Raw genomic sequence first — 27053 nt, 5'->3', positions numbered from 1 at the left:
GACCTAATGAACAGACGAGAAGAGTGGAGGGAGCTTAGATGATGAGACTACGATGGGTTCTACAAAGAGCACTGGAGCAGGAGTCCAGGGACCTGATTGAGCCAGGCTCTATCACTAGGGAATTGTGTGCCTTTGGCGAATCGCTTCCCAGCTCTGTCGATGAGGCAGGTGGCCGTCCCCCCAATCCCTGACACTGGTAAATAATTTTCACATCATCTTCTCATAGAACCTCAGAGCCACGTAGGACCTGGAGGACAGGCAGGGGGCAAGGTCTTCCCCAGGAAAATGGGGTAATGACCTGGGCCCCGTCTAACTCCCGGGTGTGGTGAGCGTGTATGGGGGCTAGGTGAATTTTGGCCCGCTGCTAAATTGCACATAGATAGATGCCCGTTATGGCGAGCCCCCCAGCCCCGTTTTGCAGACGAGTCAAATGGATGCAGGAAGGCGAAGAGCCTTCAAGAGCCTTGTCCCTTGTCTCACAGCTGGAACGTCGTTGAGAGAGAGGATTCCAAGGCCAGAGTCTTTCGGGAACACCCCCACGGCTTTTCTAAACACTCTAGACTCCTTGCAGGGCTTACCCTCTGGGAGCCTGTCCAGACAGCAGCTCGCCCCGGCCGGATCATCCATCGGGGGTTCCTAACAAGGGCGAGCGGGCCCAGGCGTCTGGGTCGCTGCGGGCGCGGCAGGGAGGGGCTGCGGGCCGGGGCAGGGCGGACAGGTGTTGCGCAGGGTCGGGGACCCGCGGCAGCCGCAGCCCGCCCCCTCCCCAGGTCCCCAGCTCCGCGCATGCAAATCACGGGTTTGCATGGGCCCGGGGCCAGGCGCGGGGGCCCTGCCAGGGGGCGTGGCCGGCGGCCCCCGCCCCGCGCCGCGCCGCGTGCTCACCTGGGCGTGTGGCAATCCCGGCCGAGCCGAGCGCTGCCCGGGCGGGAGCAGCGGAGCGCGCGACAGCGGCGGCGGCTTCCACGGCGGCGGCGGGGGCGGAGGAGAGACCCTGGCTTCCCCGGGGGCCCGGCTGGGGCAGACGCGAGGGGCCTGGGGGGGCGCTGCCTTTGGCCCCGCCTGGGGCAGGATGGTCAATCTGGAACCCATGCACACAGGTGAGCGGCGGGGGAGCGAGCGCTGACAGGTGTCAGCGGAGGGGCGAGGGGGCGAAGGAGGGACGCACCGTTGGGGGGGGGGCATCTCTCCACGACCAGGAGATGGCAGTGTGGATAGCGGGTCACCGGGGGCCGGCGTGGGGAGGCGGATGGTGGGGGGGTTGGGGGAGCTGGAGAAGAATGGAGGTGGGGACTCCCCGGCGCGGGGTGGGAGGGTTTCTGAAGCCTCCAATCTGGAGCGGGGCAGGAGTGGGACCGGGTCTGCGCAGCCCTGGAGTCGGGCTGAAGTTGCTCTGTTCACTGCTTGCAGAAGGGTGGCTCACTCACTCGCTCAGCCAGGGGTGTGGACCTGGGAGTGCATAAGTGAGGAAAATACTTGTATCCACATGTTACGTGTTTTGTGTCTCCGTCCTTTAATGTGAAGTGGAGGCAAAGTGGGCATTTGTAAGGTCTGGAGGGGGGGGGCTGGCAGTTACAGAGGCACACCCCGGGGCAGGTGCCATGCCACACATGTATGTATGGATTAGGGCTTGTGACAGCGTGTCCCCGTGTAGCAGAGGGGAGTCTACTGTCCTCTTCTGTGTGTGTGTGGCGGGGGGGGGGGGGGGGGGGGGGGGGGGGGGGGGGGCAGACCCCATGTGTGAAGGTGTGTCCACCCACAGGCTCTGTGGATACCATCCGTGCTGGGGAAGCCGTGCTCTGGTGCAGGTCAGGAGCTCAGAGGGGGTGGTGAGAAGTGCACTCTCCGTGTTCCACGTGCCATGGATTCAGATACCAAGCCCCCCTTTCCTCAGTGGAAGGAAGCTAGGAGATGGATATGTTTTCCCAGGAGTCAGTATCCCCTATATGAATGGTAGGTGGGTGTGATGTGAACCGAGGCCCCTCCATTCACCCTGCTGGTCCTTCCTTCGGCAGAGGGGCTGGGGCAGGGGCTACTAATCCTGAATGGTCATGCTTGGTGTTAGGGTGCACCTTCTTCTTCTTCTTCTTCTTCTTCTTCTTCTTCTTCTTCTTCTTCTTCTTCTTTAAAGATTTTATTTATTCATGAGAGACAGAGAGAGAGGCAGAGACACAGGCAGAGGGTGAAGCAGGATCCCCTCAGTGAGCCTGATGTGGGACTTGATCCCAGGACCCTGGGATCACGACCTAAGCCAAAGGTAGACACTCAACCACTGAGCCACCCAGGTGCCCTAGGGTGGGCCTTCTCAGAGGTCCAAGGGTTTGAGTGGAGAACAGACTCAAGGTGTAGAAGGCTAAAACTGATTTGGCCACTTCAAACCAGCAATGTGCCTCTCAAGAGAGGGAGGGCAGCACCACGTGACTTTTATTTAGGATCGCAGGGCTGTTGGTGGGAATTCTGTACTTGCTCTCCTTTCTGGAGGAGTAGGGAGGAAGAGTGAGGAGAGGCAGTTTTCCTGACTGACCCCAAGGAGCAGAGCAGTCTAGAGGCTTTGGTTTTTCCTGGGACCCACTCATCCTGAAAACAGACAACAGCAGGTGCGTGGAGAGAGCCAGGGTCCACCATTCCCTGACAGGATCCTGGCAGGGTTGAATGAAGTCAGGCTACCACAGAGATGTTGACTCTGTGTGGATCCACAGGTGATAGGACGTGCCAGGAAGGGCCAGGTGAGGCCAAAGGAAGCATCCAACTGGGTATCATCCAATATCTGGAGAAAGTGTTTCCAGACCCTGTGGCACCACTATGGAGCTGGGCATTCCTGGGGGCAGTTTCCCTGCTCTCCCCACTTCACTTCCCATCAAGAATCCCTAGGCAGGAATGAGAACAAGGCCTCAGAAAGGTGGGCCTCAGTGGGAAGTTCTTTAGTGACAAGATCAGAGACTTCCTAGGGGTTTTCCACCCCATTGTCTACGCAGGCTGCTGCTCTGGGGGAGGTGGGAGGAGGTGGGACAGCTGGGACCCAGCAGGGAAATGCCTAAGGGGCTAAGAGCATCTGGCAGAGAGGAGGGCAGTGAGAGGGCCAAGCCCCCCTTACCCTGGCCTTGGAGGAAGCTCCAGGCTGACACCTCCCTCACCGTCTCTCCCTCTGGGAGGCAGGGGTTCCAAACGTGAAAGGGGAGATTGAGCTAAACCCAAGGTAGGGTTCCCATCCGCCTGGGGTAGGTTACCTGACTCACTTGTCTACATTTCCCTCCCCAGCCCAATTCTTCAGTATGCCTGCACCCTCACCACCCTGTGAGCTCTCTCAGGCTCAGCCTCAGTGGTGTCTGGTTCCCCTTTAGTGGCATCTCAAAGGGACCTCTCAGCTTGGGACTTTCTGTGGATCCCTCTCCATTTTAGGGCTCTCCTTGCTGAGTCTTCTCGGGCTTTTCAATATGAGGTCATCGTGTGGGGTCTTTCAGTGTGGGCCCGGCCATGGGTCTGTGAGGGAGGGTCCCTCTCTAGGGTCTCAGTCCAGGATCCTCTTGGTGGAAATTTGGTCTCTTTGGAGTCTTATCCCCAGCCCCCAGCCCACAATAATTCTCCTCTTTCTTCACAAACAGCACTTTCCCCATGAATTTCCAGTCCTGGGCCCTTGGGGGACTCCTCCTCAATTGATTTACTGGAACAGTTTGAGTGGGGGAAAGAGGGAGCACACTTTGTGTGCTCTTGCACTGGGTCCCACACTCAGGTCCACAAGTCTTGTGGCCCCCAAGTCGGCCCATCTTTCTACTCGATGACCCGGGTGCAAGCCATGATTCAGGTTGGCCTGGGGTCTCTGCACTTTGTACCTTATAGAGCATCTCTCTCCAGGAGCATGAACACCTGGGCAGGTATGAGGTCACCAGACACGGGGGCACCCCAGCCAAGGAGGGGGAGGCTCCTGCTCCCAGATCAAAAATAGACAGAGGACTAGACCAGAGTCTGACAGACAGCTGGAGAGGGAGCGAAGAAACGGGAAAACACTGGGAATCTGGCCCCAGGGGGACACCTGGTTGGCCCCAGGGCATCTCTTTTTCTGTCTTTTTGCTCACAGTGAGCTGTTGCCTATCAAGGTGGGGATCAAGTCTCACAGATTGATACCAGCTACAGCTCTGGAATACTGTTGGGGTTTGGAAGGTCTTGTGGTGAGAGGGAGTGGCCTCCTCTTGAAGAAGTGACAGAAATCTGTCTCAGGAGAGAATTGGAGCCATGACTGGCTCAGACAGAGGACCAGTGGGCCCCTTGGTTTCCTTCTGGTAGAAGTGCCCCCACTGTCGATCATGGGAGGAAGAAGTCTGGAGGGAGCTGCACTCCCTTCAGAGAAATGGAGCTGGGCAGTAGGAGAGAGAAGGGGAGGCTCTCTGCCTCCCCGGTGTAGCCTGGACCTGAGGTTCCAGTACACTGTGGACACAGCCTGCGGCCTGGGGAAGATGCCGCCCCTTGGACTTTGCTCCTCAGGCTCCCACACACATCCTGGTTCACGGATGTATGAAGAGGGGCTGCTCATGGGTCATGCCAAGGCACAGGAAGGGCTAGGCCAGCAGCCAATGTCTTGCCCCAGCTTCAGAACGTGATGGTGCTGGTGCCAGATGAGGGTCGGCATCTGGGATCTGGGATCTTACACTGAGCAGGGGAGCCTCCCCAGGGAAGGGAGTGATGGCAAGGAGCCCACTCAGTCGCCTGCCTGCCTGCCTGCCTGCAGAGATAAGAACAGCCTAGAAGACTAGCCCCACCCCACACCTCCCTCCCTCAGCCCCGGCAAGTGCTGTCGGACAGGCAAAGGGCTATGGCGTCTTGGGGAGTTTCGGTGTTGGCCCATTTTTAGGCTGAGACCCAAGAGTTCGTCCCACCCATCAGCCTCAGCCTCCTACCCACTAGAACTGGTTCTCAGTATCTTAGCATCCTGTGGGACTGACCAAGAGCTTCTACAGATCCTCGCAGCCTGCCCCTCCATCAGGCTCCAATCCCTGTCCGATCCTAAAGCGTTACCACGTCGCTCCCATAATGGGTGTATCAAAGGAGAAGATGTCCTGGCAGAGTGTGGGCCTTTGCCACCTTCAAAAGTCATTTTTAGACATGATTAGAAGGACCTTTTAAGCTAATTCAAAGGCTGAGTGAGAGATGGCTTTTGGCCACGTTTAAAGGCATGCAGGGAAAGGGTGTCAGAAGGGAGTCTGGGTTACGGGCATGAAATTGTGGTTTAGCTAAACAGTTACCCTTCTTAAATGTCAGGAATTGGAAATAAGTTGATTTGAGAATCTGGTCATCGTCCCAGCCTTACTGCTTCTTAAACCCGTACTGTCCCCATGAGCTCTTTCCCTGTGAAGTCAGAATTTGGAGGACGTCTATGGCTTCCCAGGGAAAGGACAAATCAGATAGTGCTGAGACAGAAAACCAAAGCTTGCTTGCTTGCTTGCTTGTTCTTAAAGATTTTTAAAAATCTTTAGGGATTTTTAAATCTCTCTCTGTGTCAGAGAGGCAGAGACACAGGTAGAGAGAGAGAGAGAGGCAGAGACACAGGTAGAGGGAGAAGCAGGTGGGGAGCCTGATGCGGGACTCGATCCCAGGACCCCGGGATCACACCCTGAGCTGAAGGCAGACGCTCAAACACTGAGCCACGTGGGTGTCCCCAAAGCTATTTCCTATTATGGGGCGAAGGGGACTAACAGAGAAGCCTAAGTTATCTGTTTAGCTCATTCTTTTATTTCAAGCTTACTTTGTGCCAGGCAGTTTTCTTTCATATTTTGTTGGCTGCTTAAAGAACTCTGGGAAGTATCATTATTCCCATTTTTTAGTTGAGAAAACAGGTTCAAATACGTGGCCAAGGTCCCCCTGCTAGTTAGCCATGGCGCTGGGATTAAATCCAGGTCTGTTGGCCACCCAAACCGATGCTCTGGAATTCTGGGTGCTACTGAGGCAGTGTAAAAACCTGAGGGGCCAGTCTCTGACTTTTTCCTCAGCACCGTTGAGGAATCCCTGTGGGGGAAGCATGAGCTGAGCAGATCTGTTCAGCAGTGCCCAGCCCCGGGGCAGTAGGAAGCAGAGCCCATTTCTTTATGGGAGCAGAAGGTGAGCAGTAGCTGAACCCTTTGCAGATGCGTCCAGGTGACCCACGCTAGCTCTGCATATTCACGCATGACTACTCTACAGTTTCGAACTACAGCAGGAAGGACTTAGGTTAGGTTCAAGAAGAACCTTCCTAAATGTAGTGCAGTGAGGCAGGTCGTGGGGTGTGGTTGCAAGATCTCCCCTAGAGGTCGGCTGACTGTGCGGGACAGTGCGGATGTCTGGAGGGCGCTGCACGGAGCTCCGAGGATTTACCTGGGAGTCGTCACTTTGGTGGGTCTCCAAAATATTCCTCAAGCCACAGGGGCTCCCAAAAGTGCCTTATTCCATCCTCTGCTTCTGGGGCGTTCTAAGGGCTTGGAGAGCCTCTGAACCTCCGCCTCTGTCTTGTTTGGCGGGGCAGTCGCCCCTCCTGCGCTGCAGTGACACCACACCCCCAGGGGCCACGATTTCAATCTCTGCCAGAGCCACCCACGTCATTGTTCTAAGATAAATAAATAAAAATTAAAAAGTAGGTTTCTCCCCGCTTTTCCTGGGGCGGAGGTCCACCCTTTCCCCTCACCCCGATCATCTCCAGACCTCAGGCGTCCAGACTGCCAACTGCCTGATTACCTGATGCAAATTAAGACTGCATGCTTAGCAGGGATTGGCTGGGGAGCCGGGTATGCAAATTGCCTCACCAAGACTTTATCTGGTTTGAAAGAGTTAAAGTGCTGCCCCAGAGAAGAGGGTGGGGGTAGTGGTAGGGGGGGTCAACACGATTTGAATAAAATATTCTTCTGTCTTTAACGGCTTCAGTATTTGGGTGGTTTAATAAGGAGAGGAGCTGAGAGAGGGAGTTAGTTCAAAGTTGCCTCTTTGCTTCTCTCTGCTGATCCTGGAGAAGACTTGGGGGGGGGGGGGGCTCTTAGGTGGTGGCAGCTGTCTGTTATGGGTAAATGTTTAATTTATTGAAATGAAGCAGGGCAGAGAGGCCGGACCAGCAGCCCTAGGGGGCTGAGACCGGGCCTGGTGTAGGTATTCTCTGTCTGCGGGGCACTGACCCACCCACCATCCCTTGCTCCCAGAGCACTTTGAAGGAGTAGGAAAGAAGGTAAGGCTTCCCAGAGAAGAAGGGATCTCCGGAGGGCCACGCTGGAGCTAGGATTTGGTCCCCAGACAGTGGGCTGACCTCTGAGAACCAGACAGAGAACAGGGGCAGGAACTGGGCAAGAAAGGTGAGAAGGGCAAGCCTAGGTTCAGGGGTACTCTCACCTCCCAGGGTAGGGTTATTACAGGGAGGGGAGGTGGGGGCGGTGGGGAGACACATATTTCTTATGCTACTTGAAAAAAATAAAATAAATCCCCCAAATCCCAGAGGCAATGAGGATTGGAAATGGGAAGCATTCTTCCCCACCCCCCACCTCACCCTGTACCCCTCCCCTTGTTAAATTTTTACCAACTGAACCTGGTGATGGAAGGAAGTGACAATGAATGATGCAAAAGGTGAGAGATCCCACAGTAGCAGCAGAGAAGAGGGGAAAGAAAGGGCCAGGGAAAGGAGGCGCGCCTGGGAGGAGGGGATTTGTGCCCCAAGCTTATGAATATTCTAATGGTTGTATGTTCGGGAATCAGGAATTTGAAAGTCTGATGGTTGTTGTAATTACACATTCATCTTTGCTGTTTAGTTAAAGCCACATATGTCATAGCAAGAAAAATTGTGACCTGTTATTAAAATCAGTTGTGTTTTCCCTGCAGATATCAAGATGAGTGGGGATGTAGCAGATTCCACGGATGCTCGCAGTGCCCTCAGCCAGGTGGAGACAGGTAAGGGTCTTCTCTTCTGGGGAATGAATGAAACAAGAAAAGCACGGGTGGGAGCAAGTTGTTGCAAATAATCATCGAACAATGCGGTGTTTTTTGTTTGTTTTTTCTCTATCTCAGTCTTTGAGCCAATCAGACCCCAAAGCTGGGTCTTAGGAAGTGAAGGAATTCCCTTAGGCTATGACCCTGGAGGCTTCGAACTATAGATATCCATCTAGAGGGGGACAAAGTCTCTGGAACTAGGCTTGCAAAGGGCCAGCCAGATCCCTACAAACAAAATGGAAACATAGAAATTAGGGAGGAGGTCCACTTCTTGATGGGCCATGGGCCGTTCCAATACCCGTGGAAGCAGCAGGCTGTGGTTCCAGTTTCTGCTCAGGTCAGAAAGCACAATGTGTCTTCAGTAGATGGGGACCAAGGCCTTTTAACCCCAGATTTCTCAACAGGCCTTACTCAAGGAACTAGCCTAAGAGGCCCGTGCGCAAGTGTTCCTCTTCCAAATTACATGCATGTGGGTGGTAAATAGACCAGAAAGAAAGGCTTGGTGCCTGGAAGATGACTTTGCTTTGTGAAGAAGAGAAAGAGGTCAGGAAAGAATTGAGAAGAAAGTTTCATAGCTCTCTGCTTTCAACTCCACAGTCCAAGCTTTGCTTTGAAAGCTCCATATAATTAAAAAGAACTTAAAGAAACATGAGTATAAATTGTAACACCACCAAATAACTTTAATAGCCTTCCAACAAGACCTCAATTAGTCTTTCATCTGGATCATTAGAGACATAGAAATTAGAAGTGGAAGAGAATCAATGTCCCCCAGAGCTAAACTCTTTTCCCAAGTCTTCAGGTGCAGTCTAACCCCATTCTTGAAGCTTGGGTCAGGGACAAGATAATTGGGGGTCTTGTTGAGGGCACCTGCAGGATACATTTGCCATAAACTTTCCTGCCCCTCAATTTAATATTGAAACAGTGCCTACTGCACAGGTAGCAATAGACATTAGGTTCTATATTTTTCTTTGTGAGTAGGAATAGCTGGGCCAGGAGAATGTGGGCCAGTTGCACTCACTTTTCAATTGATTTAATTGCTGAGTATGTTTTACTGAGGGTCTGTGGAGGGAGGCATTTGTTCTCTCCAGTTGAGAAGAAAATTTCCTCCAACCTGAAGAACAGGAGCAAGGCTTTAAAATCAGTTCAGTTGGGAGCACCTGGGTGGCTCAGTCGGTTATGCATCCAACCCTTGATTTCAAGTCAAGTCACGATCTCAGGTTTGTGGGATCAAGCCCTGTGTCCAGTCCGTGCTCAGTGAGGGGTCTGCTTGGAATTCCCTGTCTCCCTCTGCCCCTTCCCCTGTTCACTTGTGCTCATTCTCTCTCTCTTTCAAAATAAATAAATAAATAACGTCTTTAATGAAATAAAATCAAATCAGTTCAGCTGGATAGGGACAATCTCAGCTCTGACACCCTTCCCTGGGGGAAAAAAAAAATCAGACTCCAAAAGCCACTCTCAGGAGAAGCTGCGTTGCCCTCTTCTGATAGCAGGCTGGCTGGAGCCAACTCTGTTGGTATGTGGCCCCAGGTATGTGAGGGCACAGCTAAGAGAGTGTCCGTGTATGAAGAAGACCACACTAGGAGGCTAGCACTGGTGTTCTGTTACTAGGAAAGCAACCTAAGTCCAGGTAACAGTGTTGGGAGTGGGAAGGAGCTACGTGGAACCCTAAAAGGTGGGCCAGGAGCGAGAGTGTTCAGATCCTGGGTGGGGGTGAGGAAGACAAAAGTGTTGGAGATAATCTGAGCACATTCTGGCCTCCCTTTTGGAACCATGGAAGCTGTGTACAGACGCAGTTGAAGGAGAAAGAATCCAGACACAAGCTGGGACTTTGGGAATCTGAGTGCCATCCCAGGGTTCTCCTGGTTCCATATGTGACCTTATAGCAGCCACTTTGCCTCTTTAGGAAGCAGGAACAGGTGATCTTCAAAGGGTATGGATGTAGAGTCAAACAGACCTGGGAGCTTAGGTGCTCACCAACTGATACGATCTCATAAGTTAGCTTAGCCTGGTCTCTGCTATAGAGGGGGGTGCAATTAATGTCCCTCTTAGCGGGTTGGGAGTTCCCTGAGATGATTTTTAAAGCTTATTCACGGTGCTTGACACATGGCAGCTGTGATCATCATTACGTCTGGTGGCATCATCAAGATCCTATGATTCTGTAGTTTACAGAAAGAGCATCACTGCTAAGCACTTTGGGGTGCCAGGTAGCTGGGATGTCCTTCTCCCTGTCACTCAGGCCAAGTGGGTCAGCCTCAGAGGCTGGTTGTTCTCATTGCACATTCAAGAAAGGATTCTGTGTGGGTCTTCTTCAGCTCCAAGGAGACCACGAAGTCTGTGCTGTCTGCAAGTTCTCCACCCCTAGATTCTTCCCTTCTAGGGACTCAGCGCCGTGGCCGGTAGCATCCATACTTAGGTGATCATCAAATTACTGTATGTTTTTAAGGGCAAGAAAAAAGAGGTAGCTAATTAAAGTAACCAAACTTCCTGGAAAGTCATTGTGACTCATTTTTTTACAGAGAAAAGCTTATTATGAGTCACAATGGTTACCAACTTGGTTAAATGGCTTCCTTTGGATTTTTAAAAGGCAGATTCCCCCTTCCAAACAGTGCATGAATTAGGGGGTGGTTTGTCTCTGAGTTTTAAAGGAACTACAAACAAAGGTGACCTAGAAACCCCCAGCTCCCTGAGAGCACCTTCTGTATTGTGTGAAATCCCCAAAGGGCACAAGGGTTGGGAGTGGGAAAGAGAAGTTATTTCCCCATCCACACAGGCTAGGACTGCAGAGGAGAGCATTCTCAGGTCCAGACACAGACCTCCTAGCTGGCAGAGACCTGGCAGGCAGCTCTTTCATTCTTCACTTTCCTCCTGCTTATAGGGAGCCAAGGCATGGACAAAGATAAACTAACTGCCCACAACCTCAGATTGCCTTTGTGGCAACACAAGACACCAGAAAATCTCCCAATCCCCTGTCCAGTCCTCTTCCCAGCCCTCCTCCCCACCCCCCAGAGGACTGGAGCCAAGTTTCTAGATTTCTGAATTATCAGCTTTCCTATCCTTTTATTTCCCTGGTTGTTATTTTTCCTCTATTCTTGAAGCTGACAGCACCTTCTTTTCCTATTCTCAGTTGAGTGGTTCATAAGAGTATACAGGCTTGCCCACATTTCAAAAGCCCCCGGGTCTGTAACTGACCACCCCCAAGCACCCATATTGCTAACCCTATGACTTTTGACCACACTAGTCGCAGAGTAGCCTCAAACACAGGGGAGGACAAATATGCTGGACGTGGCGGAGGGGGAGGGGGGACAGAAAGTCCAGCCACATTCACAGAGCCTCTTCCCCATACCTGGGCACGTGCACGTGTGCCTCGGAGTTCACGTGCATCATCTCATTCCATTCTTACCACCCCCATTTTTATCGATGAAGAAATGGTGGCTAAAGAATGAGACATGGGCTTGCCCAGGATTGTACAGCTTTAACCAGGAATCAAACTCGGGCCTGAGTCCATTAGATTCTTATCTTGGCTCTGCCATTAACTCCCTGCAGATTATGGGGCAAGTTGCTCCCCACTGGGACCTTTCTGTTCCTCCCATAAAGGAAGGATTTGGGCTGGATGATCTCTAGGAGCTGAATCTTGCAAACAGGGTACATGTATTGCTTTTCCAAATTCTCTGCCATCACTTGCCACTTCCTGCATTTGCATAAAGGCTTCCTCAGACCTGAGCCCTCCTTAGTCCCTTCTTTCCAGTCGCCCTCTCCACACCCTCCTCTTGGACATCTCTAGCCTCTGTGCTCCATTTACCCCCAATCCTCCTCCCTGACCTAGCTGGTAGTCCCATACACAACATCTGCGGAGCATGTTTGTGTCAAACCCTAGGCTCAGAAAGATGAAGAAACAGCCCCTGTCCTCAAGGGGCTTTGCTTCTCTCACAGGAATTCATGGCAGAAGGGATGATGGTGCCAACTCGTGTCTAAAAGAGCACACTCAAACACCTAGTGCATTTGGCCTTTCCAACAATTCTGTGCGGTAGATGTCATCATTCCACTTTGAAGATGAGGGATTTGAGGCTGCTTTTCCCAAAATTCCCATGCCTAGCAAATGACAGAATTAAACATAGATTTTTCTAGTGACTTTCTACCCAAAGATGGTGGTGGGAAGACTGAGGACCAACACAGAACCAGGGACAGAGGACACAGGAAACTGCTAGCATCAGGAGGGATGCCAAGATTATGGAGGGTGACAACGGCCAAAGGGACTGGGGGGAAGCCAAGCCCCTGGAAGGTGGGTTGGTATAATCCAAGAGGCAGAAGTCCTGTCTGGAGCTGAAACATGCTTGCTGGGGAAGAGTGGGAACTCTATGAACCGGGGAAGGTGAAAATCTAGGGAGAGGATTTTCTCCTTCCCTTCTCTTATCCTGGGCCAGCCTTACCGATGCTCCAGTCTTTCCTTCCGCCACCACCCAACCCTTTGATGGGGCACTGGGGTGGGGTTGTGAACTCAGATAGTAGTGGAGCAAATTCCTTGGCACCCTTGCCCTGCTCAGAGATGTGGGAAGAAAGAATTCTGTGGGGGGAGCCAGGGGAGGACAGAGAGCTAGAGATGGAGGAGGGACTGAGCTTTGTCAGTTGTCCATTCTTGCTGCCCTTCTCCACCATCAGTTGTCCTGTCTGTGAGGTGGAATGACTTAACATCTGCCCCCACCTTCCAGAAAGACCGCCAAGGCATCTTAGTTGTTTGGGGATCCTTTTGTACTTTCCCCCCGAGAACTTCCAATATGGTTTTGGGAAGGAATGATGTGATCATGCAGAGGAACGCAGAGAGGTTAGTGACTCTCATAAGGTCCCACAGGAACAATGAGTTAACTGACCCAAGACTAGGAAGTCCTTCTCAACCAACTCCTTGCTCACCATCTCCACCCTACTGAGTCCCGAGGTTTCCATCCTACTGAAGCTGAGGATAAAGAAATTATGTCTCATCACAACCAAGAAGTGAGGTTCTAGGCAGAAATAGGCAGAAGTCTTGGAGAGATGTGTATGGCTTTCAGACCAAATATTTATGGAATAAAACTATTCTTTCAATGACAGAGAGGACAGCAGACATCTAGGAAGTACTTGGCAGGCAGGGGGTGAAGAAGAGTCTCCCATTGCTAGCCCTTTTTATTTTTTAAATTTATTTATTTATTTATTTTTATTTTATTTTTATTTTTTATTTTTTATTTTTTATTTTTTTGCTAGCCCTTTTTAAATGAGGTACACGTGCACACACACGCCCGCCCTTTTCGTGATTAAATGACAGAGTGGGTATGAACGTGCTTCACAAAGTGTGCACCACTGTACTAATACAATCCATCATTAGGTGGATAATTATCAGAAACATTCAGGAGACAAGACAAAGCTCTGTCACTGAGCGATATGGGACAAGTCTACTTGTGCCCCAGACTTGGGTCTCCTCATTGTAATAGGGGGAAGAGGGTTCTGGAAGAGTGAAAGGAAGGGACTGGACTGGTGGTCTCTAGGATTTGCACCAGGTGACTCCAGTCCTGCACCTCCAAGTTGCCTGCTCTGCCCCTTACTTCTGAAGAGAGAAAGGAAGCCACAGCCCTTCCAAGTATTCAAGGGGCACTGATATGAATTCTTGGGGATGTCGGGATTTTCTTTTTTTTTTTTTTTATGTCAGGATTCTTGTCCATGACTCTCTTCCTTTGGAGACATTTTAAAACGATCCCTGGAAAATGAAGGAACCTCCTGGTCTTAGGGATGTTTCCCTTAAGAAAAGCTAACCCCACAATTTCTTTTGGGCACCTATTCTTGTAGGCTACAGTCCCCAGTGCCTAGACGTCTTTTCTCATTTCTTGCCTGAGAACCCCATGCTGCAGCCTCAGCCTGTTACCTCTTATTATGGTCTTCTAACCCAGAGTGTTTCCCATTTTTGTGACAGGGAGATTAGAAGGTACTAATGCACTACCCAGGCTTCATCCCATGGCTCTGTGTCCCGGAAACCTCGGGAGAGCGGCCTATGGTGCCAGGAATTGCCTGTCTGCCTCTAGCAATCAGAGCACCCTAGCAAACAAAACAGCTACAGCAACTGCTCTCACCCGTACCAGCCTCACTCACCACTCACAGACTCTTGCTCATCCCTGATTCCCAAACCCAGGCCCCAGGGGCAAACAGGGCAGGATCGTGCTAACCAGATGAGCCATGGGTGACCGGGCCAGTCCTGCCTGGCACTGGCCCTTCTAACTTTTGTAGGTCTCTTGAAGGAAGTGACTCCCCACCACACTTGCCTCCATCTTTGAGGCCCCCCCAAGAAGAACATGGACCTCCTTTCTCTTCAGCCTGAAAGGGGACCGAGAGAGGGAGTCCAGTGTGGGGCATCCATGTGCTGTCTTTTACTGTCCGCATGGTCTCATCGGTGGGCACCGCTTAGGGTGCTCCCTCTCAAATAATCTGGGGTGCGGGACCAGTTGTTTCCCTTCCAGTCTGTCACAGACCAGCACGCAGTCCTAACCACGCGGGACTGCAGATCGTACCCACCACACACGCTCCACAGGGCCCAGGCTAGTCTACACCTGCCGTCCACGGGGAGAGCCCACTCATCACATGCTTGGGGCACTATGAACATTTCTAAATTCTCTGTGTTTGTATGATCTGGTTTCAGACTTTAGCAAACAGTTCGCAGGGCAGCTCTGACTGTTGGAGCATACTTTGGGGTGCCCTGCCTTAGAGGAGTTCACACCGTGTGTCAGAACACTGCTGTCCTTTGGCAGGCCATGGGCGATGGATAAATCTGACCTTGGGTATATCTTATAATCTTCGCATTCCTCCCCTCACACTGTGGGTGTCTTGGGTGTGATGCTGGAGAGATCAAGCAGGAGAGGTAGGTCCCGGGCTGTCCTCTGCTGGCAGGGGTACATGCCCCCCCCTTCTCCCCCCCCCCCCCCCCCCCCCCCCGTGGGAGACTCAGACCACTGCCTGTTCCTGGGCCTCAGCCCTTCATTAAAGGATCCGAGATTTACAGCCCACCCCCACCCTCCCAGGTGTGAGTAAATGCTTTTGCTCTCTTGGGTCTACCCTCTTCCTCAAGAAACAATTAGGGCAAAGAACACCTGGTGTGGAAAAGTGCTGACCAAGTGGAAAAAGAATTTAAAGAGAAATGAGCTACCAAATAGGTTGCGTTTTAGGGGCTTGAAGAGCAGCCCAAGTCCAGGCAACTGAGATGTGGCCCCACCCTGCCCCTCCCGCCCCCGCCCCCAGCACACAGACAGACCCACTGACGCACTTGCACTCCCAGCATCTCCACCTCCAAGCCCTCCTGTCCATGGGTTGCACCCCCTGGCAGTCTTCCCTTCTGGCAGAGGCTGCTCTCTCAAAGGCAGGCGGGGGATCCTTGGGGGGTGTGAACCCACTGGGGGGCACCCCAGGGGATTAGCAGCATCTCAGGCCAGCATTTGCTAGGGTGTCCCCTGTATTGAAACCACCTCCCCTGGGAAGGGCTTTGCCTGGCATCACCCATCCTTAGGAAGAGTGGCTGAGAGGGAGAGGCAGCTTTGGGAGGAGAAGGAGGGGGAGCAGAGCTAAGTGTCCTTAAAAGGGAAATGGCATGAGGTCATCCCAGCTAGGGCCGGTCCACCCTCCCTGGAGTCCAGGGGTCTGGCTGGGCAGGGCAGAGAATGAGCAGAGCCCTCATTTCACTTCTAGGGACCTCAGTCAGTGACATTTCTGTCCTCTCTTGCCGCCTCCATGGGCTGGTGTTCATTGGGGAGGGGGCACTTCTGGGGTAGCAGGAGGGCCCTGGGAGGCCAGGCCTTTGTGCCAAGCCAGGAGCATGGGAAACTGAGCTACTGGCATCTCCCAAAAAGCACCAGTGCTGTTGACTCAAAAAATAATAGGTGTTAATTTGCATGGCATTTTACATACAGGTTCCATGCTGGGCTTTTCATCTCCTACCACGTACGGTGGAAGCCCCCTAGATCTCCCCCCTCTGCCACCTCCTTTGGGGGCCTTTCTGTGTCCTCCAGACTCCGGAACTTCCCCACCACCACCACCACCTAGCCCATCCTTGGATTGGCCCAGGCCAGGGAAAACAAAAAAACAAAAGACAGTGGTCAGCCTGGCTTGGGTAGGCTTGGTCCAGATTTGCTGGAGACAAGCCAGCAGGTGGGCTGGCAGGTCTGGACCCCGCAAGGCACCTTGGCTAGGGGTGCCCCGCCTGCCTGCTCTGGGCCGCGGTGAGGCCCCCTGGCAGGGGGCTCGCCAACCCCACCCCCCTACCTGCTCGGGCTGGGAGAGGAACAAAAAAATCTAAGTCAGAGAGCCCAGAGAGGTGCCGAAAGGAGAGGAAACCCAGTGGTTGCTATGACGATGGGGTCTTGGCGCCCGATTTGCATAGGGCGATGATTTCCATACTGCAGGGTGAATTTCCATATCCCTGCCTCAAAGCCTGTTGGGGCGGGGAGGGGGGAGAGGGGAGAGGTCATTTGAAATTCAAATGAGGATGATTAAGGTTTTCTTGAGGAGGGAAGCTCGGACAAAAGGGGGTGAAGCCGGCTGGCACATGTCTGCCCCGGGCTCAAAGTTATCAAAGGGAGGCGGCACCGGGTTGACTCCCTCCCTCCCCGCCTCCACAGGCCGAGGGAGAGCTGACGGTGGTCAGGCTGGGCTGGGTGCTGGTGGCCTTTGCCTCCCGGCAGAACCAGCTAGGTCCCCCTCCTGCCTCTGGACTCAGTTTACCCCTGCATGGCCTGAGGATGCTGGAGCTCAGAGCCATCCTCGAGTGTGTTCTAGTTCCAGCCTCAAGCCTCCCTCCCTCCCTCCTTTCCTCCCTCCGGTGACCACAGATGAGTCGCCTCAGTTTTTCTATCGGTGAAATTGGAAACACAATCTCTACTTTCTTGTTTGGCTGAGAAGATGCGAGGGCAGACCGATTCCAGCCTCTACCACCAGCCTGTCTCTTAGGCAATCGCTTCTCATCCTTGGGCCCGAGTTGGCGCGTTGGACAGCAGGTGTGAACTTGAAGGTCTCTAAGATCACTGCTAGCTCTAAGATGCCGTGATGTGAGAGCACTCTGATCCTTCGCACACACCGGTTATTGTTTGTAAGACGCTGATGTGAGCCCCTGCACCCCGGCCCCCCGCTCACCGAAGTGCAGCCACGAAGACTACTGCCTGTGTGTGAACCCCAGCTTCTCAGCTTACCAGTTTTATGACCTTGGGCTAGTTTCTTAATGGTTCCCTGCTCAGTTCCCTGGTCTGTAAAATGAGGGTAATAATTGTACCTATCTCATGAGGTTAAACACACTTACCTCAGTGCCTGCCATGGAGTAATGCTGTTTGCTAGTATTAGGATCAGAAGCCATCAAGTGTCCACGCAAGCGGGGCAGGGATTCAACAGCCAATCCGGGAAGCCTTGATTAGGAATATGGACTGTGTCCTGAGTAGACCTGCCAGTGAATTCATTCACTTTGGCCAACGTGCCCTTGTAGCCTTTGGTCTTTGGGAATGGGAAGCATGCTTCAGGGAAGGGCCCCAGGGGCAGCCCCCAAAGCTAAGTGGTCACCCCACTGACAGCATGCCTGGCTAGAGGGCTCCTTGTTTTGATCCTGACTCAAGCCTGTCTTTACTTCTCAGGAAACAGAGAAATGGCGGGAAGAAGGGGAAGGAGCTGATAGAGGGACCCCCTCTTCTCAGGACCCAGTGCTAAAGGACAGGCCAGGTTCAGTGAGATGAGTTGATGTTGATAGTTCTGGAAAAATCCAAAGGTCCTTTATTTACTTCCTGCAAGTAAATAGGAGGCCTTCTTTGGGGATAGCGTGATGTGGTATGGACAGCTTTACCTGGTGGACGGACGTGGGTTTGGGTTTCTACTCAGTGATCTGTTAAATCAGGAACCTTGGGCAGGCCGATGAACCCCTCTGAGCCTCCTTTCCTCACCTGTGAAATGGGGATAATAGCACCTACTCATAGGGTGGTGGTTAGGATTAAATGCTGCATGTGTATAAAATGTTTACTACAGAGCTTGGTGCGTAGTAAATGCTCAATAAATGTCAGCTACTAATTATTCCTTATTATTTGAAAACAGTGTTCTGCTGCCAAAATGTTTGAAAATTCTCTGATCTAGTCCTATTCTCCCATTTTATGGCGGGGGAGAGACTGGGGTCAGAGAAGGGGAAGGACTTTCCCAAGGTCATAGTGGGGAGTGAGACAGGAGGTTTCTTGAGGAACACTTTCTCCACCCCAGAAGCAGTAGGGGCACTATCCTCTGTCCTTTGTTTTTGCTTCCTTGGATTAAGCCTCTCCCCTCTGCCCGCCACCCTTGTCTCAGAGATAGCAGCTCCTCCAGCCCCAGGAGGGAGGAGGACTTTATACTCTAAGAGTGAAAGAGGAGAGGGGCGCCTGGGCGGCTCAGAGGTTGAGCGGCTGCCTTTGGCTCAGGACATGACCCCGGGGTCCTGGGATTGAGTCCCACATCAGGCTCCCTGCAGGGAGCCTGCTTCTCCCTCTGCCTGTGTCTCTGCCTCTCTCTGTGTGTCTCTCATGAATGAATAAATAAAATCTTAAGAAAAGAAAAGAAAAGAAAAGGGTAAAAGAAGAGAGAACGGTGGCGGGGGGATCTGGGCTCAGCAGTCAGCTGTGTGTCCTATCACAGGCCTCACCCTCTGAGCCTCTAGTCACCTGTAAAACAGGAGTCCTATAATTCCAGCCCTTAGACCTCCCAGGCAGGTGGGGATCGCGGAGGAGCTAGGGACGGAAGTGCACAGCAGAGGAAGAAACCAGTGCGTGTCACCGTGACCAATGCGTGTTGGCGAGGCCACTGGCCCTAGAGCCAGAGCTATGAGGTCCAAGCTCCTTCTCCCACCCCGCTCTCCATCGCTGGTGCTGGGACCCAGCCTCAGTTTCCTTGTCTGTAGAACAAGTCGTGAGGAAGCAATGAGATGAGAGTCCATGTGTGGGAGCTTTTGGAAGTGTGAGCTGTTCCACGAGCGTGAGATGGCATCTCCCGTCCAAGCTTTCCTCCTACCCGCGCCCTGCGAGCCGCACACGGACCCCTGCGTGCCCACAGGAGAGCCAGAGCCCAGCCGCATGGCCCATCGCTTCTCACCCCACTTCACTCTCCTCCGGGAAAAGGGCAAGGATAGAGCCTCCTGGTCTCCCACTGACCTTAAACCTCTTTGAACCTCTTCCCTCCTGAGGCTGGGCCAAGGGCAGAGCGGTGCTGGTCTGGAGTCGGCCTTTAAAGAACACCCACAGGTGTTGTGCAGAGTCAAGTCTGGGCAGCGGAGCTCTGGGGATTAGCTCCTGCTGTGCCGTTTATTGCCTGTATTAACTTCAGCTCATCATTTGTCCTCTCGGGGACTCAGTTTCCTTACCTATAAATGGCGGGGATAGCATTAGAAGTCTCTGGGTCCTCTTGAGCATGGAAAACTGGTAGAAAAATAGCAGGCGAGGGGCTTCTCTGAGATGTGCCTGTTAGGGCAACCAGAACCCTGGCTTCCCCACAGAGTTCCCCCCTTGGAGTTAGACTTTTCTTGGTTTCCAGGCTCAGGAAACTGAGTTGAGACTTTGGTGGGGACCTGGCTCTTCTGGCCACAGTCCTTGCCACAGGGGCCTGAGCCCCTGGTTTGTTGTTCTGGAACTTGGCGCATCTGCCCAGGGGCTCCTTCAGCGTAGCCTCAGAGTGCCAAAGCTGCCCACTTTGGGCCCCCAGGAGGTGAGGGGTCACTGCAGGGAAGCCCCGGGGAGCCCCATCTCCAGCTCAGGCTGACAAGCAATAGGGATTATATGGCCTAAACAATTAGAAGACCATGTGAGGAGCGTTTCATTTATCAAAGAGCAACAGGATAGATGGAGCTGGAAGGACGTGGGCTTCTCTTCCAGCCACAGGGCGCAGGGGAGCCGCTGGTGTCCACCGGGGCTCAGCCCCAGGCTCCTGATCTGTGGGAAGGGACAGTAGAGCAAGGCTTCAGGATTCAATCTCACAAGCATGTGCATGGAGAAAAGGCAACAGGTGGCTCGCACAGGCCGTGCCACAAGGAATCCCTAAGGATGTTTGCTGTGCCGGGCTTCCTTGGGGTAGAGAGGGAGAAGCTTTAAATCATGAGAATTCCCATCTCACAGATGGTCAGAGGTCAAGGGGACCTGAGAGATGACCCTGTCCTGGGGTGGCCAGTGGGTTTCTTCAGGACAGCTGATTGTGACCATCCGTGGTGGTCACAAGCAGGGATGTTAGGACAAGGCGGAGGGTGCAGTGATCCATTAGGGACACCATCCTGGGCATGGCTTGCACCCATGGCCACGTCTGTATTTGCTGTCTACACCCACAGAGGTAAGGTGACTTGACTGAGGCCACCTTGCTAGTGGAGCCCTGGGGGTCAGTCTCCCCTAACACCTAAGCTGGGCTCTTTCTCCTGTCCAGCCCAGGTCCTGCATCCCATTCTTCAGGGGTCTTCAGGGGTCGTCCGTGGGGGTCCTCCTGGGCATCCCCTTGCCCCCATGAAGGAGGTGGCAGGAATGCAGACAGAAACTTTTTTGTTTTAATATTTAAGGGAAGTTGAAGGCTGCGGAGATTAAGCCACTTGCCCCAAGTCCAGCGTAAAACAGCCTTTGAAGTAACCCTCGAGCTCAGTTTCCCGTGTGTTCTCTGTACAGAACTCTGACCATTAGGCAACACTGCCAGTTCCTTGGAGGAGTCTCAAGTAACAGAAAAGGTAGGCCTGGTGTCTGTGGGGTCCTGGAAAAAAAAAAAAAAACGCTTTGACTGGTTTAAATGGCCATGCCGGGAAGTCTCCTGGTCTGCTCTGGTGGCCGGCTGCCCAGGAGCCTTGCCAAGGGCCTGGTGGCCTTAATCACTGCTCTCCTAGGAAGTGCTAGCCAGCTGCCAAGTGGCCATAAAGTGGCCCTGGAAGCCTTACTGGGCTATACTGGGTGTGGAGCTGGTGAGAAGAGAAGCAGTCCGGAGCTGGGAGAGGTTCGGCCCCACTGCCGAGCACTCTGCATTGTTTACTGGGCAGAAGTGAAAAATCCTGCTTGGACGGTTCTCCATTCTTGTGCTTCCACCTCCCTCACCCAGAGAATTGCTCCCCAGGCAAACTCACATCCCAGTGCTGCCAAAGCTATGCAAATCAGCAGGCTCTGCTGCTCCCAGGTGGGAAAGCACAGGGCTGGTAGGGTTCCTCTTGCCTGGCGTCCGCCCGGGGTCCTGATCGCTTAACCCGGCTGGGACTCAGTCTCCTCACCTGTAAAATGGGGTGAATAATAATGCTTCATCTTCCCAAAGGCAGGGAACTTGCCCTGATGATCTCCTGAGGTCTCTCTCCCAGGCCCATGAGCCAGGGTTTCAAGCTGTTTGCTTCTCCTCCTCCTTTCTTGCTGGAAGCCTCAGGGCCTAGAGATTGCCAGGAGGCCATGAGAACCCAAAGAAGCCCAGAGAGACCCCGGCGGGTGGCCCTTCTGGCTTGATGTAGGTCTCACCCACTGGCCCCTAAGACCCCCACGTGGAGGTCCGGGGGGTCCAGGACTTCCTCCTGGAGCCCTCTCTGCCCTCCCCCCTCCCTTCTGTGTCCTTATCTTTGGTTTGTGTGCAGAACAAACAGGACAGAGGGAAATGGTGAGAAGAGCTCTTTGGTCCTTCGTGTGCCTCCCTCTGCCTCGGCCACAGACAGGGACCAGTTTCTGGGAGTGGGGGAGAAAAAGCCGTGGTGCATTTTGATCAGCTGCATCGGGTGGAAAGACTTCAGAGATGGAAGCAATTTTGGGTTCCCTGCAATCTCCCTCTTGATGCCACCAAATTGTCCCTCGATGCAGAAACCTCTTCTGTAACATCCCTGAAACAAGCCGCCCCTGCCTGAATATTCCTAGCAATGGGGAGCTCTGTCGATGTGAAACTATGGAGTTCCACTGCCAAACAAACCCACTTCTCATAAAATTCTTCCTCCTACTGAGATGAGGCCTGCTTTCCAGCAGCTTCGCCAGTGGCCCTGCTCTGCTCTTTGCTGCTGGTTCACTTCCATGCCAACATTTGGAGAGGAAGGAAAAGTCCACTGATATTTATTTAAGCACTTACTATGCACCAGGCACTGTGCCAAGTGCTTTCCAATGTTCCCTCATGGAATCGTTTTAAATTTTTTTTTTTTTTTTGAAAAGCCTCAGACGTATGGAAAAGATAGAAAATGGTTAATGAATAGCCACATACCTGTCACCTGGATTTAATAACTGTTAACATCTTGCCATATTTGCTTCATCCATTTGTTTCTGAAATCCTTTTTTTTCCCCTCTCCCCTTTGCAACTTTTCCTTGTGGACATTTTCAAACACACATGACCATAGAGACGAATACAAAGAGCCCCCATATACTCATTCTCCACTCTCAGCAACCATCAAATTTCTGCCCTTCTGGTTGCTGGAATATTTTATTATACATTGTAGACATTAGAACATTTCCATCCTAAATATGGCAAGGATGCATCTGCAAAACAGAAGGACATCTTCCTTCTTAACTACAATATCATTATTACACTTAAAACAAATTTCTCATTTAATTCTCGTGGCAATGCCACGCAGAAGGTTTTATATAAGGGCAAGTGTCTCTTCTCTAGGTCAAACATCCTTTCCTCATCTGGTGTGACGACTGGGCCTTTTACCCCCTTGGTCTTCATGCTCTACCGCCCAATTCATCAGGGTCCCTTTTTCAAAACGATGCCCTTTGCTGGGCACCATGCTCTCCCTCAGGGAGCTGCCCTGATCTGTGTGTCTGCTAGTGCACGGGACTACCTTGGCTTTTTAAGCAGCTACCCCACACATGTGTAGCACGCTTTGGGCTCATGTTGAGCTTTGGCCAGCTCAAAATCTCCTTTTTTTGTCATTTCTTTTCCACGTGGTATACTCTGACGCCAGCCTCCCCCAGCTTCCCCTCCTCACAAGGAACTGCGATGTGTTTATTTCCAAATAATGTCTGCCAACAAACAGAAAGGAGAATTACGTTTTCATTTTTGTTTTTCTTTTTTGGCAGGGGAGGCATATTTGACCTCCTAGGAGTCTCAGCTTCTCTCAAAATGTAAAATACTGAGTACGGACATTTCAGTGGCCAAGTATCTGACACTATACATGCTTGAATTTTAGTCACTCTAGGTACCAGCTATGATTATTTTTATTCTAGCCTGAAGTTTGTTATTGGTATTGTTGAAAAAGCTTTTTATGAGGCTTCCTATTGTAGCATGTAGTCTTTTTTTTTTCCAGCTTTACTGGGGTACAAGTGGTAGATAAAATTGTTAGGTATTTATAGTGTACATCATGGTGGTTTGATATGTGTATACACTGGGAAATGGTCCCCTCCATCTGGTTGATTATTACATCCATCATTTTCCATGTTTACCCTTTTTTGTATGTGAGAGAACCTTTTAGTTCTGCTCTTAGCAAATTTCAATTAAAAAAAAAATATAGTGCTATCAACTATAGTCACCACGCTCTATATATCCTCAGACTTTGTTCATCTTATAGCTGAAAGTTTGTACCCTTTTAGCAACCTTTCCCTTTCCCCTAACCCCTTCAGCTTCTGGCAACCACTCTTCTACTCTCTCATGCTCTGTTTCTCGGAGTTTGACTTTTTATTTCTTTTTTAATTTTTTGAGATTCCACATGTAAGTGATACCATTTTGTATTTTTCTGTCTTATTTCACTTAGCCTACCACAAGTCCCTCTGTGTTGTCACAAATGGCAGGGTTTCCTTTTTTCTTGTGGCTGAATAATATTCTAGTATGTATGTGTGTGTTTAAATAAATAACATCTTCCTTATCTATTGATCCATTGATCACTTTAGGTTGATCCCACACTTTAGGTTGGGTCCATAGCTTGGCTATTATGAATAAAGCCCCAGTGAACCTGAGGTGCAGATATCTCCTTCATAGTATGTTTTCTTTTCTTTTGGAAATCTACCCAGAAGTAGGATTGGTGGGTCATATGTAGCAGAGAGTCTTCTGGTTGGGTATCACTTTGTGCAGTTTGACTACTTTAGTGGACTACTCAACATAAAGTAGAAAAGCCGATTTCTGGGCTAGCGTATTTGTTAAAACAGAATTCCCTAATTGGGGAATCTTTTTTACTTCTTTCTGTTTCATTTTTGTTGAGGTAAAAAAAAAAAAGCCACATAACATAAAAATTAAAAAACATGGAATTTAAACAAAATTTACCATCTTAATCATTTCTTTTTTTAAAAGATTTATCTAGTTTTTGTTTGTTTATTTATTTATTTATGAGATGAGAGAGAGAGGCAGAGACACAGGAGGAGGGAGAAGCCGGCTCCATGCCGGGAGCCCGATGTGGGACTCGATCCCGGGACTCCAGGATCATGCCCTGGGCCAAAGGCAGGCGCTAAACCACTGAGCAACCCAGGGATTCCCCCATCCTAATCATTTCTAAGGGTACAGTTCAGCCTCCCCTGTCTTTTCCAAATACAGTTGATTTAGTTTAACCTAAGTGCAGGGCTTTATATTTATTCCTGTTATGTTTTACCTTGTTGGTTTTGGCTTCCTATTAGAACATGCCAAAATATTTTCTAATCCTGATTCTATTCTCTAGTTTTCTATGTTAATCTCCCTCTCTGTTTTGAATCACTTCCAAATTTGAGCAGCATCTAGCCTGTTGATTTACCTAAGCTGTTGATCAAAGTTGAATCCTTGGTTTCTCTGTGTCAGCCACTGGATGCAGTGCACTTTTTTCTTTTTTTAATATAAGCTCTATGCCCATAGTGGGGCTGGAACTTACAACCCCAAGATCAAGAGTCACATGCTCTACCAACTGAGCCAGCCAGGCATCCCATGCAGTGCCTTTATTGGAAAAACTGTATGAGTACAGGAGTTGAGAAATCAAGCTTTGGTCTTGATTCAAGTTCTCCGAGGCTGTGTATCCTCTGCAAGGTGCTTCCCCTCTCAGTTTGGACTTCAGTATCTTTCCGACTCTTCCTACTATGTATCTGCCTGCTTTATTTTTTTCTGCAAGCGGCTGCCACCTTCTAGAGAGGGAGCCAGGGCTTGGACATAAGATATGTTCAAGTTTCTGCAGTTGGTGGCACATGACTTTCTCAGGTCAGAATCAAAGATTTATTTTTGGAGCAGTTTCTTAGTAATTTGGATCAAGCACGTGGTCATTCAGCACCTAGTGTGTATTGGACAACTTAAGTCACTTGATGTACAAAGATGAACAAGATATAACAATGCTGGCTGCTAAGAGCTCATGATTTTATGAGAGAAACAGACACATGAACCACTGGGTCTGAAAAAATGTGATATGTGCAATAGAGATAAATAAAAATAATAGGTGTGGCGATGCAGAAAAAATCCCTTATTTTGCTTTGGGTGAATTTCATGGAGGAGGTGACATTTGAGTTTGATCTTAGAGGATGAGTGTGTATTTTCTAGGGAGAGAAGGGCACAGCATGCGCAAAGTCCCTAACATACAACCAGGCTCAGCCTGGGTAGAGGGGTGGCCCGGGATGTCTGGAGCCCAGCTCTACAACTGAGTAGTGTCTCCTAGCTCACAAGCATGGTCACCAGCTTTCTCTCATTTGAGCTTTACTATATTCCTGGAAAGTGGGCGGAATGGGAATTATGACCTTATTTTGCCATTGAAGAGTGTGAAGCTCTGGAGCTACCTGCCTTCGCCAAACTCAAACAGCTTGGGAGTGATGAAGCCAAGGCTTGACCCTCCATTCGCTCACTTCCGGTCCAGGACTGTTTCCAGTAAGCCCTGCTGCTCCTCCACAGAGCACTGCAAAGGGGTAGAAAATAATGATCGTGGGTCACTGTTTCACATAATGTGATAATTGCATCCCCTGCTTTCTTCACGAAAGAGGAGCACCTTCCTCACTGTGTCAAAGATGAATAAGTTGAGTCCTGGGAATGGCTCACCAGTCCTCTTTCAATCAATCTAGAGCCTTAGCAGTGGAGTCAGAATCAGAACAGAAATTGCTTTGGGTAGCTGAGCCCTTACTAAGCACCTGGCACTGAGCTATATGGCACTCTCTGCTCTGTCGGAGTGTCATGGGACCAGTCTCCCTGAGAGGTCCTGGCCAACCCAGGTACCTCACTCAGTTAGCTTGGGATTCAGGGAAGCTTAGGTACAGATACTGAAGCAGGTGAGAATGAATTTGATGAGAAGGAGAATTGTCCTCATCACACTCCAAGAGCAGCAGGTGAATCCTCATGCTAAGAGGCCTCTTGAGAAGGACCATGAAAAAACTTCAAGGCAAGAGAAGTTGTTAATTTTGTTGGCTGGTGAGTTTTAAAATTAATCTCTGAATTTTGCTTGTTCATCTTTTTCATTGTGTGGATCTCATAAACAACGTGATAATGGCATTCACAGAAATCAAAAGCAAAGATCTTTTTAAAATTGTTCACAAAGCTAATGACCTCCTCCAAGCCAAACTGTTCTGGCCCTCTGCTCTTTCTCTCACTGTATTATTACCTCCTTCTGGAAACATCACCTCTTACCTCCCAGACACCACACTTGCCTGGTCTTCCTCCTACTCGGGTGCCTCCTCTTCCTCAGTCTCCTTTGCTGTCTCCTCCTCCTCATTCCAGCCTTGACTCTTTTTTCTTCTTCATTTGGACTCAGTTTCTTCATAACATCACTGAGTCCTATGGCTTAAATGCCACTTATGAGCTGATAACTCCTCAGGTTATACATCTGACCTTACACCTCTCCTGAGTCCAAACTCACTTCCCCATCTCAACTGGGATATCGAACTGGCATCTCAAACTTCACACATGCAAAAATAAAGCTTTCCACATTCTACCACTGGCCTGCCCTCCCCCAAGTCACCCCCATTGGTGGTAATGGCACCACTGATGATCCCTTCGAGAAGGGCCAAAGCCTAGAAGTCATTCTTGATTCCTCTCCTCCCTTGCATAGCACCTCCTATCCATCAGCCAGTCCTGTCAGTTATCCCAAATGCGTTCTAAATCCAGGCCTTTCTTGCCACCACCACTGTTACTGTCCCATCCACTCTGCTGCCCTTTCTCTTCTGGGTCACTGCAATACCTCTCAGTTGGTGGTCTTCCCTCCTGCTCTCTAACCACCTACAAGCTCATCCCTGCAGGTTTAAACCCTGAAGTCAGATCGTGTTACTCCTCTGCTC

General features: G+C 51.0%; 1 protein-coding gene across 1 annotated transcript in view; it reads left to right on the top strand.

Moving 5' to 3' along the window:
• Positions 1 to 732: 732 nt before the first annotated feature.
• The window catches only part of POU2F3 (POU class 2 homeobox 3), a 76640-nt gene continuing 50319 nt past the window's right edge, over positions 733 to 27053 (top strand). The window contains exons 1-2 of the mRNA XM_072729533.1: positions 733 to 1100; positions 7825 to 7893. Of these exons, the coding sequence (XP_072585634.1) occupies positions 806 to 1100; positions 7825 to 7893 (364 nt within the window). The 5' untranslated portion in view covers positions 733 to 805. The remainder of the gene's footprint in view (positions 1101 to 7824; positions 7894 to 27053) is intronic.

The sequence above is a fragment of the Vulpes vulpes genome, chromosome 12, assembly GCF_048418805.1.
Source record: "Vulpes vulpes isolate BD-2025 chromosome 12, VulVul3, whole genome shotgun sequence".
NCBI classification, from domain to species: Eukaryota; Metazoa; Chordata; class Mammalia; order Carnivora; family Canidae; genus Vulpes; species Vulpes vulpes.
This window is presented reverse-complemented; position numbering and strand designations above follow the sequence as displayed.